Source organism: Sciurus carolinensis, chromosome 2 (genome assembly GCF_902686445.1).
Source record: "Sciurus carolinensis chromosome 2, mSciCar1.2, whole genome shotgun sequence".
Classification (NCBI taxonomy): Eukaryota; Metazoa; Chordata; class Mammalia; order Rodentia; family Sciuridae; genus Sciurus; species Sciurus carolinensis.
Genome location: NC_062214.1, coordinates 75,076,101 through 75,096,918, shown reverse-complemented (window position 1 = coordinate 75,096,918; position 20,818 = coordinate 75,076,101). Strand labels below are relative to the sequence as shown.

At 38.5% G+C, this 20,818-nt stretch overlaps 1 protein-coding gene across 1 annotated transcript in view; it reads left to right on the top strand.

Annotated features, from left to right (window-relative positions):
- The first annotated feature begins 3,323 nt into the window (after window positions 1-3,323).
- Gabrb3 (gamma-aminobutyric acid type A receptor subunit beta3) overlaps window positions 3,324-20,818 on the top strand; it is a 216,057-nt gene continuing 198,562 nt past the window's right edge. The window contains exons 1-3 of the mRNA XM_047534870.1: window positions 3,324-3,496; window positions 3,626-3,717; window positions 3,944-4,011. Coding sequence (XP_047390826.1) covers window positions 3,417-3,496; window positions 3,626-3,717; window positions 3,944-4,011 — 240 coding nt within the window. The 5' untranslated portion in view covers window positions 3,324-3,416. The remainder of the gene's footprint in view (window positions 3,497-3,625; window positions 3,718-3,943; window positions 4,012-20,818) is intronic.

The window sequence follows — 20,818 nt, the reverse complement described above, 5'->3', positions numbered from 1 at the left end:
CTTTAGTAACAACTCTTTCCAGAGAACAAACCATGTCCCATGAGAACTATATTAATTCCTGATGAGATTGATGCATTAATAACCTAAATACGTCCCATCTGTCCCTAACTCTTAAAGGTTCTACTACCTCCAACTCTGCCACAATGAGGACCAAGATAACTCATGAACCCTTTGGGGAGCAAACTACATCAAAGGCATAGAAGTGCAGAAAAATTCTTCTAGCTGGTTTAATACAATTTTATGGCAAACAAAATGATATTCACTTCTCTTTTCTTCTGCTATGAATATTTACTCATTGTGGACACCTAGAGTCTTTTTTCTTTCAGTTGAAAAATGAATAAGAACTGAATTAAGTTTCCTGCTGAATTGACAAATACATAATCACCATCTCATTAAAGTATAGAAATATTTTTGGTTTCAGTAACCCTGGTAAGAGAGTGGAAGGATGTGGGTGCTTGGTGTTCAGTGCTCAGCAACCCTTGCAGATGACAGCCTATGTGGCAGGGAGCTGACACAGGAGTGGGTGCTGAGGAGTTGCGTGTCTAGCCTTTATTGTGGGTCCATGCACAACTTAGGCAGTGAGTGTAATGAGGAGTATACTACTATGTGAGGGCCTTAGAGTCCCATTCATCTGGACACTAACAAGTTCTTTTTTCTTTTACTTTCCTATTTAAAAAAAAATTGCTTTCTAAGTCATATTTTAATGACTTGCCAGTTGATTCTTAACTTAGCCTGGGTTACCCAGAAGACATATCTTAAGACAAAATGTAAGTGGTGTGCAATACTAATAAACAAGGAGTGAAGAAAAAAGGGATGGAGGAATGGAAAGAGGGAACAGTGGAAAAAGTGTTAGCAGACAGGCCAGTGCTGAGGATGAAGCACACCTGATGGAGCTATCTCACAAGATCATCTTTGAGAGACTAACAGCTACTGTCTCTCAGGACACTTCTTAAGAGCAAGTACTTAGGGAGAAGCTTTTATCCACTGACTCCCATCCTCCATTAGACAAAGATTCACCACATGGGGTTCTAACTTGCTTGGAATTTTAGATTATACATACATAGGTACTGAACAGGTCTTGTGCCATCTTAGATCTCTATATAAGTTAAGAGGGTAGAGGCAAGCAATATGGACATGAGATGAGCCATGAGGGCTTGTTCCCATGTAAAACTTATCAGAGCTTCTGCAGAACTGGGTGCTGAGGAAGCAACTGGTGTGAAAAGAAAAGACAAGAATGAGAGGGAGGTGAGGAGGGAGACCCAAACCAATAAGATCCAAGGTAGTGCACAGCTGGATAATAACACTTGTAATGTTTTCTTCCAAGTCTTAGAGCATATAAATAGCAATGAGGGGGACAATTCTTCTTATGTTATTGGACTTTATTCAAACACCTTATTCTCATTGTTTACCTTTGATAGTTATGATCTCCAGCAGGGGTTCCTATAAAAGAAGCATGTGCAAAAAGAAGAAATAGATGAAATCATGAATATAGGTGTGTGTGTGTGTGAGAGAGAGAGAGAGAGAGAGAGAGAGAGAGAGAGAGAGAGAGATGGAGAGAGAGAGATAACAGCAATATCATTTTGCAGATAATTTCATTGTACATTAAAAGGACACAGAATACAAAGCAGTTGTGAATAGACTTTTCCAGAAAATAATTATGGGGCTATATTTATCTCTGACTCTTTCAGGTACTGCAGTCACATTTGCCATTCCAAAAATAAAGTTGCTGATTTTTAGAAAAGGAAAAGATATTTAAAATTAATGCATAGAAACATGCCAACTTGAGAATGAAGGTCTAGATTTGGATATTTACCTATATAAAGTCACCATGACAGAAAAGAAAAAAAATATAGAAAACATTTGTCTATACTGGGAAGTAGTTATGTATTATTAACTGTTTATTAAGTCCTGGAATTGCCTGAAGAAGACTATAGAGACCAACATTGAGCTTGATCTGTGGCTTTTGTTGGCTGACCACAGTTGGACTGAGTAACCTTCTTCCTCAGTATTAGCAGTCTCAGGTACAGAGAAACTGTATTGAGAATCATTAACTAAAGAAAAAGAAAAATAAACAACCTGTGGCCATGGGTGAGAAGGCACCCCTTAGGCACACAGTGGTGATACACAGGTCAGGTTAGAAACCAGTGTGCACTAGTCTGTTTCTTGGCCACTATGCCAGAGGTTTTTTAATAAGAGCTGAAGGATGGAAGCCTGTCATAGGGAAAACGAGGACTCTGGTCTTATATTAAGAACCATGGACAGCTCCGGTCGCTGCCGCAAAGGTACCTTATCTTCCCATTCCTGACACTTCAGAGTCTTGAAGAGTGATTTGGATTCCAGTTTACTGATATCAAAATATGACTATTCAACTCTCTACCATTCATTTTAATTGTATTCATTTGAGCAGGAAGAACTCAGGGATCTTGTGAACTGTTCAAGAGTGAGGGTGAAAGGACAGTTTAAGGAACCGATTTTTAAAACATGGTTATATTTTATAAATAAATAATTGGGCCGCCATGCAAGGGGCTGGAAGATGGGTCAGGCGGGAAAGCCCGGGGGTGGGGGTAGGGGCGGGGATCCCCACGACGTCGTTTGAATGCTGGGTGACTGTAGGGAAGAGTGGATCCCACCCAGGTTAGGCCACAGGAGCAGCGCCATGTGCTCTGGGCTCCTGGCCCTCCTGCTGCCAATTTGGCTTTCCTGGACCATGGGGACCCAAGGCTCTGAGCCCCGCAGGTGAGGCGGGGGCTTCCCCGGGGTTCCGCAGCCTCCCTCCGCACGCAGTAGCGCATAGATCCGCAGGCAGAGGCGCAGTATGGCACCCAATGGCTCTCGGGCTGTACTGCAACTGGTTGGGGGTCGGGGGTGAAGGGGTTGGAATGGGGTTTGAGGGATGCGGGTAGCATTTCCCTAGCTGTGGTCGCCTGCGCGGCGGTAGCTCCGGTTCCCTCCCTCGCCCTGCCGCAAGGAGCCCAGAAGAGCTGGCTCGGTGGCCGATTCCCGGCCCCGCCAGGCGCCGCGTAGCGCGGCTTCCGCCCGCAGTGTCCCGCCCCGGCCTGCTGCTACACCTTATAGTTTCTGCGCTCGGGTCCTGCGCGGTGGCTGCTTAGGTGGGAGAGGGCGCCTAGGGCCGGGGCCGAGGGGCAGCAGTGAGCGCGGGGGAGGGCCGGTGCTCGGCGCGGCCAGCTCCGCCTCCGACTCGTCCTGCCTCCTCCCCCTCCCTCCGCTCCCGCGCCCGCTGCTCCTCCCCTCCCCGCGCCCGCTCCTCCCCCTCCTCTCCTCCCCCTCCCCCTCCGCCCTCCTCCGCTCCCGGCCAGCGCGGCGGCGGCGGCGGCGGCAGCAGCAGGAGCAGCCCCGGCTGCGGGTCGCGACGGCGGCGGGGCGCCCCCTCCCCCGTGCCGGGGCGCGGCGGAGGGATGTGGGGCTTTGCGGGAGGAAGGCTTTTCGGCATCTTCTCGGCCCCGGTGCTGGTGGCGGTGGTTTGCTGCGCCCAGAGGTAGGGTCGCTGGTGGGTTGACGGGAAGCGGGCCGGGCGACGGGCAGGGCGCACCGTGTGCGCGCCGGGCGCTGGCGGGTAAGCCACCGCCTGACCCTGCTTTCTGTGCCTCCCTCCTTCTTCCTCCAGCGTGAACGATCCTGGAAACATGTCCTTTGTGAAGGAGACGGTGGACAAGCTGTTGAAAGGCTACGACATTCGCCTAAGACCCGACTTTGGGGGTAAGTGGGATGCGCGCTGCCGCTGCGGGAAGCGCAACCCACCGCGTTGGCGGCCTGGGTAGAGGAGAGAGGCGGGGGCCGCATCCGCTAAGCTGCAGCGGAGTGTGTGTGGGGGGGGTGGGTTGTATTTCACCTGCGCCCCCTCCCGGGATAGTCCCCCATTCTTAGAGCCGCCCGCACCCCTTGCCGGAGCCTGGCTGATCACCGTGTGGTGCGCTTCCCGCAGGTCCCCCAGTCTGCGTGGGGATGAACATCGACATCGCCAGCATCGACATGGTTTCTGAAGTCAACATGGTGAGTGCCTGCCCTTCCCAAGGCTGTCTCTGAGCCCCTACTCCGCTGTCTGGGCCCGCTAAGCGTCCACAGTGCTGGGCCAGAGGCCTCCGGAACCCGGCGGAGTTTTCTGGGCCCGCGGAGGGAGCCTTGGGCCTCTTGCTAACCCGGCTCCCTCCACATGCAGTGTGTGTATGGGGGGCGTCGCAGGCGTTAGAGCCGTGCGGAGGGCGCACCCTGCCTGCGGAAGGGGGTCCCGGGCTAGCCTAGAGCTCCGCTCTCACAACCGCCCTCGTGCTGGTAGCTCCTCTAACGGGTTGTCACCTGGTCGCAAGGCTTGCCGAGTGCCGTCTAGCCTCCTTAGCAACAGGCGCTGGGGAACTAGGGAGTGAGGCGAGATGTGGGGGTGGCTCATATATTCTAGGTAAGAGGTACTTAAGGTTTCCTTTGTTGTCATTTGGAAAGAAATGCTTGAGAGGATGGGGGGAGAGCGGTGGCTTGTGTATACTAGATGTGACTCAGGTCAGTTCCTGGGTCTCAGCTTCTTTCCTAAGTTAGGCAGTCTTCTGAACCCTGAGAACCGGCCTCCAGCTCCGCCGGTCGCTGTCCAGGGTGCTGACGGAGCCCTGACTGCCCAGAGAAGGAGAGGGTCCGCGCAGCAGGCGGTCTTTAGGAAGGGGCAGTTCTGCCTGGAGAGTTCAAAGCTAGTGTTCTGTGTATCAGTTAGGGCTTATGTGAATGCTGGCAGGATTCAATATTCTGAGCTGTGGAAAGCAGAGGTCAGTATCCCAAGGTGTGACAGAGAGTGTGTCACAGACTTTTGCTCACAAAACTTTAGGGCACCAGGGAATAATGAGATAAATGACACCTTTCATTTGTTACTTGGGCTGAAATGGGATTTGGAAACAGGTTTGATTTTTGTGCTCAGTGGAACTTTAAAAATTTCAAGAATAAGCGTTTGGAGAAAAAAATTTTTGGAAGAAATCTTTGGCAACTTTTCTTTTGAACATACAACATTGAGAATATCATGAGGCATGGTTTCAGACCCATGGGTTTCTCAACTCGGGTGTACATCAAAATCACATGGGGACAAACTTGTCTTAAATGCATGTCTCTGGTTCTTCACTCTAAAGGATTATGACATAGCTGGCTGAAGTGGAGTCTTCAGGTCCTGGCATTTAAAACTGGTGCTTCAGATTATTTTGAAGCTGGTATTTTGTGCACAGTATTTTGAGAAACATTGTAATGCAATGTATTGAATGAATGCATTCAAATAAACTAAAGCTGTTATATTACATAGACTTTAATGAGATATATTTTAAAATGTATACAACTGAGTATTTTACAGGGTGAAATCCTTGACTACATCAAAATATTTTCTTCACATTTTCACTCTTAACCTAAATTTTAAAAATTACAGTGTGAGGGGCTTGGGATGTAGCTCAGTGGCAGAGCACTTGCCTGGCATGAACAAGGCCCTGAGTTTGATCCCCAGCACTGCAAAAAAGGAAAAAAAAGTTTGTTTTGTAAATTATACCTCTTAGGACATTTATATATGAAGATTAGGACATTTATATATGAAGACAGTGTAATAGTATAAGTATTAGCAAGAAACATGGAAATAAAGTTGCTAACTTTCATTAAAAATTAACATTATGTATATTTCATTCATTGATAATTTATGAATTTAATTCTGTTCAAAAGATATGTTTTATGATTTTAAGGGAACAAATTTATATATTCATGATTCAGTCTTTCTAATTGGTTTTCTTAGTTGGGGATATCAAATTCTCTAGAGAAAAAAATTAATACAATAGTTAATGGATATTTAGTGGATTTTTTGTTCAAAAATTATTATATTGGATGTGAAATGGAAAAGAAAACATATTTAGTGACTTTTTAAGAACCATATACAATAAAACAACCAGGAGAATGTGGGATGGGATGTATTATTGCAGGTCATCGTACATTTTGAGTTACTTTTAAACTTAGCTATCCAATTTTTCTGGCATTGTACTGAGAGTTGGTACATTTCAAAACTTTACTAATATGTGCCTTAATTTATAAACCATGATTTGAGGTGTCCCAGTTTTCTGTGGGCTCAATAATTGAAAGACAAATTGAACATACAGGCCATGATATTGAATAGTCTTTAAGTGTATACCCTATAGCAATCACAATGGATAGCATATATGTATTCTTGTATTCAATTTTTCTTTTGCCTTCTCATAGTAGTATTTTTTTTCTGGCTCTCTAAACAATACATTTATTGTAAACAAAAATTGGGGCTTAATGGGATTGGATACTGAAGGCTCTTGGAAAGATGTGACCCACAGCCATTTGAAATGTCTTCTTCCTCCCAGAAGCAGATTAATCAATATCAGGCTCTAGAAAATTCTGATTTTCCTTAAATATATTTGTTTATGATAATAGCTGTTATCTGACCTGATATTAAAGGAACCTCAAGGTAGCAATTGTTGAGTATCACTTTGGAGAGTCACATTTTTATAGGGACAAAAACAGAATATTTGATTGTAAGATTAGAACTACCACTCATGTTGTTTGAAAACAAATTGTTTTATTAGCTTCTGTAATTACAAAAAAACTTTTATAAGTTACAAATAAAGAAATGGTTACTAAATAAGATATGATTTTCCTTTAAGGGTGTTGTAACAAAAAGTAGGATATGGAGAATCCCATTTCATTAGAAGAACAGATGAAAGTAGCACAAGAGAGGGAGAAGGTGGGAGCTGGGAGGAGAAAAGAAGTCTTGGGAGAAATTATTTTGATGTGGAAATCTTCAAGAAATGAAGTATATTTAAATTCGATGAGGGAGAGGAATAGAATTCTGCCTGGCATAGGAGGAGGATATTCTAAGTTAGGAAAGAAAATGGTAAAGATGTAAATGGATGAATGAGCAGGATCAGAGAGTGTGAATGGGATAGTTGAGAGAAGTAATGGGCAAAATAGGACAAACCTATGTACACCTGGACCTTTCTCCATAATGCCAAAGATTTCAGATAATAATTTTTGGAAAATAAGAAGTAAATGTTTTTAAGCAGTGATTTACAAAATTTGAGATGTGCTTTAAGTTGAATATTTTGGTCAACTTGTAAATTTAGACAGAGGAGTAATGATGGCAAAATTAAAAAAAAAATAGGGATAAATGATCATGGAAGTGGAACTGGGGATCAAATTGAAGGCTTCCTGCCTTCTAGGCAAGTGCTTTACCATTGAGCTACATCTCCAAACCCCATAAATTTATTTTTGAGAATCCTATGTAATGAAAGTTTTAAAAATTCATAGGTTTCAAATAAAGATATTGAAAAGCATGTATATCTCAAGATAGGAGAGATATGTATAAGCTTGTTCTTGAGATTTTTGGGGTGATTGCAAAGAAGGATAACAAATATTGCACAATAGTAATAGTGCTGCTTTCTTCTTTAAGTAACTATAATGTGAAGTCTTTACTGGTAGTGTCTCTAGATGATGCCTTGTATCTTAAATAACAAAAAGAGAGGTAAATTATATATATGCATGCATATCTCATCATTCATCTTGGTGTTTTGTAAAAATAATTTAAGAATGGATTTGAACATTTTAGTATACAGCATTGGTTGTGCTATAGCTTGCTTCATAGATAGTGGACATATTTCACATTTCCACTTTTTTTCCCTAAAATTTCCAGTTCTCCTTTTCACGTTCTTCTTTTTAGTTAGCTGACCTGATAGTGATCAAAAACCATTTTGTTTTACATAACCTATCTTGTTTCTCTTAACCCTTGTTTGAAAATTTCCTATAATCTTTTAAAATTATGCATGGTTACATAATTATTGAGATTTAGTCCATTGATTTTAAGAGAAATTATGCATGTGCAAAGAATATTGTTTCCTGAGAATTATTGTACATTCCTGTTGTTATTTTGGCGTTTAGCAGTGGTCTAGTATATAAGAAACATGTTGAATAGACAGATGGAAAGATGAACAAATGTATGAAAATTATTGAAAATATAAGATACATCAGGAAATATTGAAAAACAAAACAGAAAAACTTAAACATGATATTTTAAAATGAGTTCTTTGTTATTAGAATGAGTCATTGATTTGTTAATTCAGAGCAGAAACTACATGTACTTACTTTTTGCTTCATTAACTAAAACATTGAGAGCATAAAGTAGATTTAAACTCTGGTAATATTAATTCTAATTCTATGATTTAACTAGCAGTTTGTTATTACTTATATTTAATTACTCCATTAAAATTAACTCAATTCTAATGAAAATGTAACTACAGGATTATTTTTCCTGATTTCATGCATATAAATTATAAATTATCTTCCACTTTTAAAAATTAGCATTCCTTTAAGCAACATTTGATGTATATCCTTAGTTGTTATGAGCTATATTCATCCTTTTTGCTAGTTCTATTGTAGTCATTTCTCACTTGTTGCATTTTCTTCTCATAAAATCTGTATTTTTTGTCTAGGTATGAAATTAGTGTTGTATATAAGAACCTAGTTTTAGCATATTTTAAAAAGTAGCTTTGGAGCACATCATTATTGAATGGATACAATCTACTGGTACAAAATCATGCTCACATGGGTATGTGTATGAAAGCACACACATATATTTGTGCTGTCATTTTATATCTTTGTCCTTTTCTGAAGGAGGAAAGCTCATAGTCTTGATTACAGTAAGCTAGGATAAGAGATATGAGAATTCATCTTATAGGCATTTTTTTGGACCAAATTTACACAAATCAACTTCTCCTCTCCCAGTTCAGAATCTAGAGGTTACTTTGCCATTAGTAAATGCTGAATGCATGCCCAGCCTGTCCAGCACCTATCCAGGTTATTAGGCAAGAGATGCTGAATCCAAGCACCAGGTGGTGTACTTGAAAATAGTCTAGGACTGGAGCTATGGGTTCTATTTCCAAGTCTATGGCAACATTTAGCCTTAGGTAGGTAACTTAATCATCAGTAATTCCACTGCAGACTCCCAGTCACTCCTGTGGTATGTGCAGATAGATGTCAAAGCCCTACCACATAGGGTTTAGCTCTACAGAGAAAATCGCAGTGAAGAAGCAGCAGGATCCCACCTTAGAAAGTCTTCCTTCACTGATTTCTTCCTTAGAGGGATGGACCATTTTCAGTTTGCATATGAATTGTTATTAGCAATTTAAAAGAGGGAAATGAATGTGCTTATGCTCTTATTACAAAGCAAGCTGGGGGATGACTCAGCAGAAAGGAAGAATGTTTTGCTGACCCAGTTGGGGGTTGGAAAACTGCTTACATGGAAGGTACTCCTGGGGTAAGGTCCATAGAGTGTGCGGTGTTTGGTTCCACATTGCTGCGTTTGGGAGGTAAGGTTGTTTATTGAGGACATTACTTTTCACTGGCAGTATGTTTCATGCATAAGTTATGATCATACATCAATGCCGGGGCACTGATAAGAAAGCGTATAATGAACTTCAGAGATGGATGACAACAATACCTTACATAATATGCTCTTTATGAAGAGAGGTTTGTGTTTAATATTAGAACAAATGGTATAGAGAGCCCAAAGCGAATGCTTTTTGTCTTTCCCCTAAGGGAGGCTGTAAAGCTTATATTGTTACATCTCTTAAAAAAATGGATCTTACATTTTATTGCCCCGTTGTGAATGTTCTCTTTCTTGAGCCTGTGTGGGGCTCAGGATTCTCATGTGTGTTGCACATAGAAGATACTCAGTAAGTATTTAGTTTGAAGCGATGGTGCAAATCTGCTTATTTACGTGGAGTTAAAGAACAATTAAATCTGGTAGGAAATTCAGTTTCATTTGACAAATTAGGACCAACTTCTGCTTTCAACTCCAATGTTTGGTCTTTCCAAAGACAAAAATGTATTGAATTTCCTTAGATGATGGTACATAAAAGGAGTTAGAGAAATAACTGTGCTTCTTGGGCTACTTGACAAATAAAGGCAGCTTATAAATTTGGTACTTTTTAAAATGAAAACTGACAGAGATGTTAATAAAGAGAGTTGTGTTCTTTCCATTAAATGTGTACAGAAGCTAAATAAATGCAGAGGCTAGAGTGCAAGTGTAGAATACTCCTTGTCTCTCTTGGAATGTAAGGCTCAAATTTGGGACTGCAGATCTCATGATTTTCACAAGTAACAGCAAGGTGGATTCAAAACTTGATTTTCCACAGTCTGATATCTGTGATATAGCTCTTCTTCCATAGGTAAGGGAACACTTTTATTAAAAATGTGGCTCTGTATCTTACAAAGCATACTGATTTTTGCATTTCGAAGGGTACCAAACACTTTGAATAAATAAATGAAACCTACCAATCATTTGAAATCTTTTACATTATTTTAAAATACACATTGAAGTGTAACTTGGTGAGTTGATAACTGAAAGTTTTGCACACTGTCTTGAAGTTTTTGACCTGTTAAGGCATTATGTCATATTTGATTATCAAGCCTGATGATCAAGCTGGTTAAGTAGGCAATATAGGTGTTAACCACATCTCCATTTCTCAGTTGAGAAAAGAGACTCAGGAATAGCACCGATATTCTCACTGTCACTAAGTTGCAGAGATGTGATATTTTCATCACATCATTTTGCTAGCGGGTGACAGAGATGTTCTCTCAGGGCTTCAGGGGATTTTATCTTGTTCTATGACCTTCATTCTGCCTAACTTAGGTCCCTCTTTTCGACTTCCCCATGAACTTCCTTCTTTTCTTATAACATTTATCACAGTTGTAAATATTATTTGGGTGGATGTATTTGCTAAATCTTTCCATTTTTCAAACGATCTAAGAGAAAGGACTGTATCTATGAGCATTATTTGCATAGGTACATTGATAGGTACCTATTAGATGTTTGTCAAGAAAGAATATGAATGAAGAGGAATAAATGAATAAAGACAAATGCATGGATATATAAATTTACAGTGAAATATTTTCACAATTAAGAATTTGAACTAATGATTGAGAAGAGTCTTTTAGGCTGAATGTGAGGCATACAGTTTTTACTTCAGAAGACTTAATTCAAGCAAAATTTGTGTAATTGAACCCACTATAATACCATCAACTCTATAATATTCAGTAGCTGTTTCCCCCTTCACTGGTGAGGTTTATTCTGATTTCAAAGTAGGAAGAAGAATAAAAGATTGCAGTGGTCCTGTAAAATTCAGCTGATGTAAGGGTTAGTGTGGATATTCTAAACACCAACCATTGGTGCTTTTTTTAATTCAGAATTTTGTGTCTACTTGAAAAACACATATGGGTCGAGCCTTTCTGTGTTATATAGGGAGTTCTGATCACTCTTTTCATTGGAATTCACTGAGCTCTGTGTTCCCTTTCCATTGACCCATCAGCAGCACAGTGGAGCTGTGGTAGTTTTCAATTGTTTGCTAGTTTTACAGGCTTATGTTTCTGGGCCATTTATACCAGACATTAATAAGATTCTCTAGCTGCAAAATTTGGAAAAATAGGGATATGATAGGTCTTATCTTTTGGTGATTTGCTCTGTGTCATCGTTCAAGACAGAGTTAGCCTCTGATTTATGTGTCTTGGGGACAGAACTTTCCCTTATATCTTGGTTTTCAGGAGACCATATTAAGTAGAATCCACTGTAAACATTAAATATTGTTTTCTTCTTTTTTTTTTTTTTTGGTACTGGGGACTGAACCTCATGTGTGACAGGCAAGCACTTTATGATTGAGCTACATACCTAGACTTTCCTCTTTGTACTTTCCAATGAATTTAAGTATCACATGGCAGCATTTAAAACAATTAAAATTTGAGCATACATGATGCTAATATTCTTATTTAGGTGAGTAAAAATAAAATTAAGACATGAAAATATCACATCTCTTTAAATGCCCTAATTTGTGCTTTATTCAATTTGAAAGAGGATACATATTCTATTAATTACATCATCATATTTTATCCCAGTTGTACAATAAGATAATTCCTTTTATATAAATTCTTTGCAAAATCTACATGCTTTGATTCATGATATAAAAGCTTTTTGCCTTCTTTTATTTCATATTAATTGTAAAGGATGAAAGTAGACTGGTTTAAAGTTATATAGCTCTGATTGTGTTTGACACAATCAAAATATTTGTTAATTATTTGAGTATCACAACAATGTTCTTTTAAAATTAATTTTAAATAAGACTTTATGATTGTTAATTTTAATGGGTAGAAGAAACACGTTTTCTAGGTCACCTGCTATTTCATTTTGTGTGTGTGTGTGTGTGTGCATGTGTGTATGTGTGTATATGAATATGAATCTGTGCAGACCAAACATTGTAGAAGAAACAATTTGGGTAATTTCTTGTAATATTATTAGTTGTTTTCCAGGCATATTGATTCTAAATATCCATCCGAGAAACAAGCCCCTATGTCAGTCAAAAGTACACTAGAATGGACATCAAACTCAGTGCCAGGCACATAGAATTTTCTTTGTAAATGTATGTTAAATGAATTTTTGAAACAATCAATCCTTGTGTTGTATTGCAGAGATTTTCTTTGGGTATGTTTAGCCTATAAAATTAATCATAACTTTAAACATGAGGAACCCTGTCAATTTATCACAGAGAAAGCATCTAAATTATGGAAAACAGGGTTGTCTAGATCAGTGTTTCCAAAACGATGGACCAAGAGTCCTGGTGAGAGATTGGAGTTTTTGCAAGGATCCCAAGGCTATGTTCTCTCAGAGCACAATTTCTCACCATTGGTGTATTCTGAAGGTGTAGGGTCTGCAAAATGCTTTGCTTTTTCAAACAGTACACATACTAGAAAAAGGCTGGAAATAAATGTTGGAAGAGCGAATTGATTGTACTAATTCCTTTATATGCTTTTAAATATCATACAGAAAACTCACTGGTATGAGGGCATATTTGAATGTGCCTTTGAATGAGTTTTTATTTCTGAGTCCTTTCTTTGTTTTGGCCTTGGGCACAAAAGTTCCTTGTGAGAATGCCATTTCTTATGGTACAAGTTAAAATAATGGTTGCTTTAGAGAACTGTTCTATAGAAGGTTAGTGTGTGCTCCTTAATCAAAGTGTTTCTGCTCTAATAATATTGAAAATCATGTTAAATAGATAAATGTTTTTCTTTGCTTCAGGAATTGTCAGGACCTTTAATATGCTAAAGATTTTGTAAATCTTCTTTATAAAGATGAAGAGTTCAACACTTTCCAGATATATTTGACTGGAGGGAGGGGACCTTATTGAGATTTCCCCTTCCTCCTTCTTTTTATTCCCCCCTCCCTCCCTCCTTTCTTTTTCTTTCTGAGATGCCAGGGATTGAAACAGATCCTTATGCATACTAGGCAAGTGAACTGCATTCCCAGCCAGATTAATTTTGGGAACAAAATATAGCTCCTTGATGCTGTTGGGCTTGGTCAGTATTTTCTAGACAGAAGTATTAGAAACCTGGAAATTACTTCTTGGGACTGAGCAGGGGGAGCTGGCAGTGTTCTGATGTTGTATTCCACTAGGTAAAGTCTCTTTCTATCTTCAAATATATTGTATTTCATGTACAGATTATACGATATTTATGAGGTTGTGTATTATAAGCTATGGTTTGAAGTGTCCCCTGGAATTCATATGTTGGAAGCTTAATCTTTAAGACAATTGTGTGAAAGGTGGAACCTTAAAAAGGTGATTAGGATTAATTATTTTATAGCAGGAATGTGTTCCTGATAAAGGATGAGTTCAGCCTCTTCTTCTTTCCCCTCTATACTCCTTCCTTCTGCTCTCCTCTTCTTTTCTCTCGTCTCCTTCTCTCTTCATGTGATGACACAGCAAGAAGGCCCCTGCTAGATGCAGGTCCCTTGATCCACTGTGGACCTGTACAGGGTTCAGGATGTTCACTCCTGATGATAAAGGGCAAGTAAATTGAAGTAGATCCAGAAATGTAAATAAATTTAAAAATCTTAATTGCTTGCAATTGTTTTGTTTGTGTATTTATTTTTCACATTTAGAAATACAGAAAACTGGTTTTAAAAATGTGGGCTAGGGCCTGGGTATTGTGGCTCAGTGGCGTAGTGCCTGCTTAGCATGCTTGAGAACCTGGGTTGAGTCACCAGCACAAGTAGAAAAACAGAAAGAAAAAAGGAGAGTTTTTATTATGGAAATTATAGTGTTCATCTGCCTGTGTATCTCTCTATAAGTTTCTATCTATGTATTTATCACTATCTCTATCATCTTTCCTTTCCTCCTATGGCCACATGCCTTTGTTAGCATTATATTATATTGCTGCAAAACTTATCTTTATTTTATGATTGAAAAATGACTCTCCATGCTTGAGATTTTACTTTATCTTCATTACTGTTCAGAGTTTTAATTATCTAGGGAATTTCCTCCACACTCGAGGGTATTTTGCCTTTAGAAACCTTAGGGAGTTTAACTTGCAAGATTGCCCTTTGCAGTAGAAAAAGTTTTCAATGTACTTAGATCCCAGGGAAGGATTTGCATGAACTTTGACAAGGCATTCATACTCTGGGCCTCTCAATTTGATCATCTGCTTTAATAAGATTCTGGAATGTATATTTTCTAAGTTACCTTCCAGTTTGGATTTTGTTTTTGTTTCTTAGAGTTGGTGAGCAGTTTGAAACTTAAGGGAACTTTCTGTTTGCCTTCTACATACAGCTATTTTTTGTCATTTGATACTTCCTGTATTTTAATCAGTTGTTCAAGTGTTGAAAAGTGGCACTGAGCTATTCTTATCTGGCAGTTTACAAATTTGTTCTCGAAGGATGGCCAGTGTGAAACCTGGGAGCCATTTTTTAGTCAATCTATGCTGTATGCTAGGAGCCTCAGACATTTTGTACATAAACAGCTAGGATTTAAAATATGCATCCAGGCTCATTAATTTTCAGGTCTCAAACATACTAGTGTTAATTATGTTTTGGTCTGAATTGAGAATTATGAATTCATGAGTGAAACCTGAAGTGGACGATTACAATGCTTCTTTTGTATCCAAAGCATAACCTTTCTGTTATCACTTGAGAACCACCCAAAATCTGGAGATGTCTGAGTCAATGCTGTTGAGTGCCAAATTGTCCATATTCAGATTTTAAAAAGTTCTACATAAATTTAATTCATGTACCATTTTTAAGTTTTCTGTGGTATATCACTATTATCATAAAACTTCATCATTTTAACACTTGAGTTCATAAATCAGTCCCAAACAAAAAGATGGTTGTTGTCATCTACACTGTCATTTTTGACCAGAATGACTAGTCTGCATTTAAAGAAGCTAACAGCTTAGACTTCAAAGGTAGACTTTGCATATTACAGCATCTCGGCACAAAATAAAGTTTTACTATGTCATAATTATTTCTGTCTCAGTAAAAGTGAATTCCATATACACAAAATGGAAACAGTTACCATTGTGGGTGTAGGGATGAACATTTTGACTAGCCTGTACTAAATATATGCAAAGAGATAAGAAAAAGTGTTTAATTTTATTTGCTAAGAAGAAAATGTGTATATACAAATTCTTACACAATTAGGAAGCTACCTATTTAAGATTATGTAGATCAAAATGGATAGTGTGATCCAAACTTGGAAGTAGTCAGTGACCTTGTCCAAATAATAATAATAATGATAATAATTTCAAAGTGTTTAGGTCTTATTGTTCTTTTTGCTTTTAGATGAAATACTACTAATAGTGGATATAATATCTTGATAGAGGAATATTTAGCACAATCTAAAGAGAGTAAATAAGTAATTTCCTAATATGACACTTTGAAATAATTTGTCTGCATAGTCCCCCCTTATATACCCACATACATGTTATTCGAAGTTTCTCTCTCCAGAAGCAGGAGGAGTATGATTGGTTCTTATAAAATTCAGACATTAAAAGAAGAAGGCATCTTTTCCTAAGGGTAACTGAATTAGGACACCTAGGGTAGAACCAACTCTGAGAATCTGTGGGTGGGTGGAGATCACAGGCATTGGCTGGTTTACAGAGATAAAGGGAAAAAGGTCAATTAAAGGGGCAGATGCCCTGTGTGGTTTCTCAGCTCCCTACCTGAATGACTTTTATCTCTCATTAAGAAATAAGCAATGATGATTTTGCCTGCTACTTTTGTCTCCAGGGGTGGTCTGAGGAGGTCTCTGACAGAGGAACCTTAACTCACGATGTTTGGGTCCTTGACAAATACTGTAGAAAAGAATTTCTAGATGTGCTGGATATTGAGGCACAGAGGCTATCCTGCATGCCTACCTCTGTTTCTCTCTCCAAGTTGGGTATCTTCAGAGGCAATTTGTTTCAACCTTTTTTTTTCTCCTTTTATTCTCTCTCTCAGTTTTTAAAAGAATTAAGGAAAAATTTCTTTCTTTTCTCACATCCCTCAGAAGAAAGCAGATGGAATTTGTTAAACAAAGGCTGACAGGAGAGCGTGCATTTGTTAATTGACATCCAATCTTCTGGTATATCCACTTTGGCCCAAGACTGGACTTGATTATGCAAAGATATAGACACAGCTCGAAATTCGATCATGCTACAGTGTTAGTAGAATCCTCCAGTTAACCAGTGGAAGGACTCAGAAATCAGTCTTTCATGTCACTGAACTAATTTTTGTGTTATTATCGATAAGTGAGAGTATTTCTAGATCACACTTCCATGGAGATTTTTTGGGTGTGGTTACCTGCATTATAATGAAAATTGTGGAAACAACAACAGTCACCACAAAACTCCAAAATACAAAACAAAACATGATAGAATTTCACTATATCTGTTGAGACTTTTGGAATGGTAGAAAAAAGGGGCAGAAGAGACTGGTTTGGGAAATATGTATGAAAAGACTCTATTTTTGATGCTTCAGAGTGAAGTACTGTTAGTAATTCACTCTTACTCTAACAGATTGGTCTGAAACAAGCTGTATACATGGATTTAGGAAATTCCAGCACCTTGTATTTTGTAGGTTCACACTGGCATTAGCTGGAGGGAGGTAAAGCACTTTTCCTTTTATAATTTTCAAAATAACTGGTATCACTTAGTAATTAGCTCTTATATTCTCCTTTTTTGACTTGACTTTTTAGGATAACTGCTCTATGTTGACAAATGTGTTCTTGTGCTGCTTCTCTCCTTCATCCTAAACCTGTAGATTTAAGAAGTGGCTTAAGTAATATGTAACTGCAGTTATAACCAGATGAGAGGTCTTGAATCATGAATTCAAATGATGATAGCTTGGGATTTTCCATGTTTCTCTGATTAAGTGCACCTGTACAGACTTTGCCTAGGTCACTGCAGACTTGCCACACTGATGAGTTCTCATGGACACAAGGAATCATTGAAGAAACACATGAAGAAGCACATTGAAGAAACACACGAAGAGGATGCTTGATGTTAGCCCAGGAATGAGTGAGTGACCAGTGAGTCAACTGAGGAATGAATGAGGAATGAATAATATCAGGCCATGGTTGCAGTGATGGTAGGAATGAAAAAGTGGGGAGAAACTGATCATTGGGCATGGAGAGAGGAGAGATATACATTCAGTCATTTCTGCAAAGCATCTTGGGAGAAAAACAGATAAGGATCTTAGTTCATTTGGGCTCCTATAACAAAAGATCATAAACTGGGTAGTTTTTCAACAACAGGAATTCACTTCACATAGGTCTGAAGGTTGGGAAGTCCAAGATCAAGGTGTTGATAGTGTCTGTGTCTGGTGAGGTTTCCTCATTCGTGGACAGAGCCTTCTGTGGTTTTACATGGCAAAAGGCACCAGACAGCTCTTGGTTCCTGTCTTAAAGGGACACTCATCCCATTTATGAGGGATCCCATCATGATCTAGACATCTTCCAAAGACCCCACTTCCCAATACCATCATTTTGAGACCTTGCCTCTCAATACCTGAAAATGAATTTGGGAGGGCCAGGCACACAATCATTCAGACCAGAGAACTAGAAGGAATGGAAAAGACTTAAGGGCACTATGGATGGGATAAAATTAGGAAAAATGATACAATTATTATAACCAACAAAGATTTTATTTCCTTACATATTTGGAATACTGGAATATATTACCATGTTTATTTAGAAAATAGATATACAGTTGTCACTTCAGTGTCTATGGGGGGAATAGTTCTAGGAGCCTACAGATACCAAAATCACGGATGCTCAAGTCCTTTATATAAAATGGTGTAGTATTTACATATAACCTACACATAATCCTCCTATATACTTAAATTGTGTCCAGATTACTCATAATACTAATTATAATGCAAAGAATTTGTAAATAGTTGTTACAGTATATTGCTTGAAGAATAATGACAAGCAAAATATCTGTATGTGTTTGGTTACAGATGCAATTTTTTTCCTCCCTGAGTATTTACTATCTGTGGTTGATTAAATCCATGTATTCAACTGTGAACACAGAGGGCTGATTATATATTAGTTTGTACTGTGCAAATCATTAAATTCTGTGTAGTTATGCACTTCTTATGTTTACCTTGATAAAAGTGGAACTTCTGAGAGTGTTGAACTCCCTGAGACAGAACCCGTTGTGTTCCTGCTAGCAAGCACCTCTGGTAGTCTCTACTAGGGTTACAGTTGGCAGGGAACCTATACTGAAATGCCCAGTTGTTTTCAGAGCTGTGAAAGTTACATGATGCTTTGGTACATGTTTGTTTCAGTTGTGTTGGGAGGGAGGAAAGCAGGAAAGAAGATGGCTAAGTAAAAACAAAGGCAGAAATCCTCTCTTACCTGGCTTTGAACTCTCTGAGTGATCAGCATTCCCATAGGTTTTTACACAGTACACACATGTGACTTTACAACAGATTCCCATATTTGACCTTGAATGAAGTGTCAGAACTTTTCCCCTGTAAAGAATGCTTTTGCATTTAAGTTGTGAAATAAGACCCATCTGACTGGAGTTGATAAGGTGACCATTTATGATGAACTTTGGTACTTGCTACACCTTCACTACTTTTACAAAATTGTATTTATTATTTTCCAAGACTAAATATGTTATTTTCCCACGAAGGAAATTTGAGGATATATAGAGACTATATAGAGAGAATTTCTGCCTTCATTTTTACTTAGCTATTCTCCTTCCTGCGTTCCTCCTTCCCACCACATCTGAACCAAGCACGTACCAAAGCATCATGTAAGTTTTGCAGCTCTGAAAAAACACCTGGGTATTTTAGTACAGGATGTATTTCTTTAAGTTTTTCAAGCACATGAAGTATGCATGTAATAATATTAATACACTGTAGGCACAAGTTACTATTGTTAATACTTTTTAATATGACTTTATATTATAGATACTCCCAGTCTATTGAATCCATTTTACAAATATTTTAAAAGCTGTATAGTATTCTCTCCCCCTCTCTCTCTCTCTCTCTCTCTCTCTCTTTGTACTATGAATTAAACCTGGGGGGTGCTTTAACCACTGAGCTACATCCCCAGTTCTTTTTATTTTTTATTTTGAGACAGGGTGTCACCAAATTGCTTAGAGTCTTGCTAAAATGCTGGGCTGGCCTTGAACTTGTGATCCTCCTGCCTCAGCCTCCTGTGTTGGTAGGATTATAGGCATGTGCCACCATGAATGGCCCTGTATAGTATTATTACATGGTTGAAGAATATATATTACTTCATTTTTTTCCTACTGTTGGTTATTTAAGTTATTTGCTCTGATTTGCTAGACTAAAGTAATGTTTGGATGATGCAATGATTATTGTTTTATATATTATATCCCTGAGATATATTTTATTATTCAAAATACTAAATCAAATGGTATGAAATCTTAAAGGTTTTTGATACATGTAACCAAGAAACTTTCAAGACAAGATCTCTCTATTTGGGTTTCTGTTGAACTGCCTAAAAACAGACTATATCTATAATTCTAGAGTGAAATTCTGTTGATAAATGGAAAGAACTGTAGCCCACAAACTGTTAAGATTTAAAGCTAAAACTGAATGGCATCTCCAAATCTTTCTTAATTTTACCATTATTAGAACACAACTTCACTAACAATAAAAAACAAATAATTTGGTTTTTACTAAAATTGGCTTTATCTTAATTTTATATTTGGTATTTTGCTAGGTGTAAGCAAAAGAGTACACAAATTAAAGTCAACGTTCTGAATGTGGTAGAATCAATGCAAATTCCTGAAATATATTTCACACAAGAAAGTAAGAATTTCCTTGGAAATGAGGCCTAAAAATTTGGAAAAAATATTGTTAGGGGCTCTGATGTCACAACTGACCATTTTTATTCTAGAGTACCAGATTCTGCCAAGACTTTTTAATCTCAATTTTATCCCATATTTAATCTCAATAACTGAGTTTAGACTTGATCCTTTGGATATTGGAGTAGGTGGGGCAGCTGATAAAGAAGATATGGAGAAACTGAGGACTCAGTCCCCATGAAGGGTCATCACTACTAAATGTACCTCTAGGGGAGAAAGAGGTCCTGGTGGGTGTCATTGTCATGGTCTTTATCAGGAGTGTGGTGAAGGTGGTTTCAAGTGAGCGTGATGATTGATGGGAAATGGTGTTTAACGAACCATTAGTTTACTTTGCCTACATGAGTAACATTTTAAGGGACAATTTTCCATATAGTTAATGAGAAAAATAAAAAGTCAGACATCCTTTAATATGATCCAAAGTTTGGTCCACTGATGCAGAGAAAAAAATGTTAAGTGCCCATTAACATCTAATTAGAAAGGGAATTTGGATGAAGTTGGATTTTTCCACACTGAATATGAGATGAAAGGGTAACCATTTTTCTTTACTACCCTGAATCTTAATCCTTATATCATGCTCAGAAATAGCATCACCTCATTTCCCCCACTTTTTTAACACTGAGATCACATATTTGAC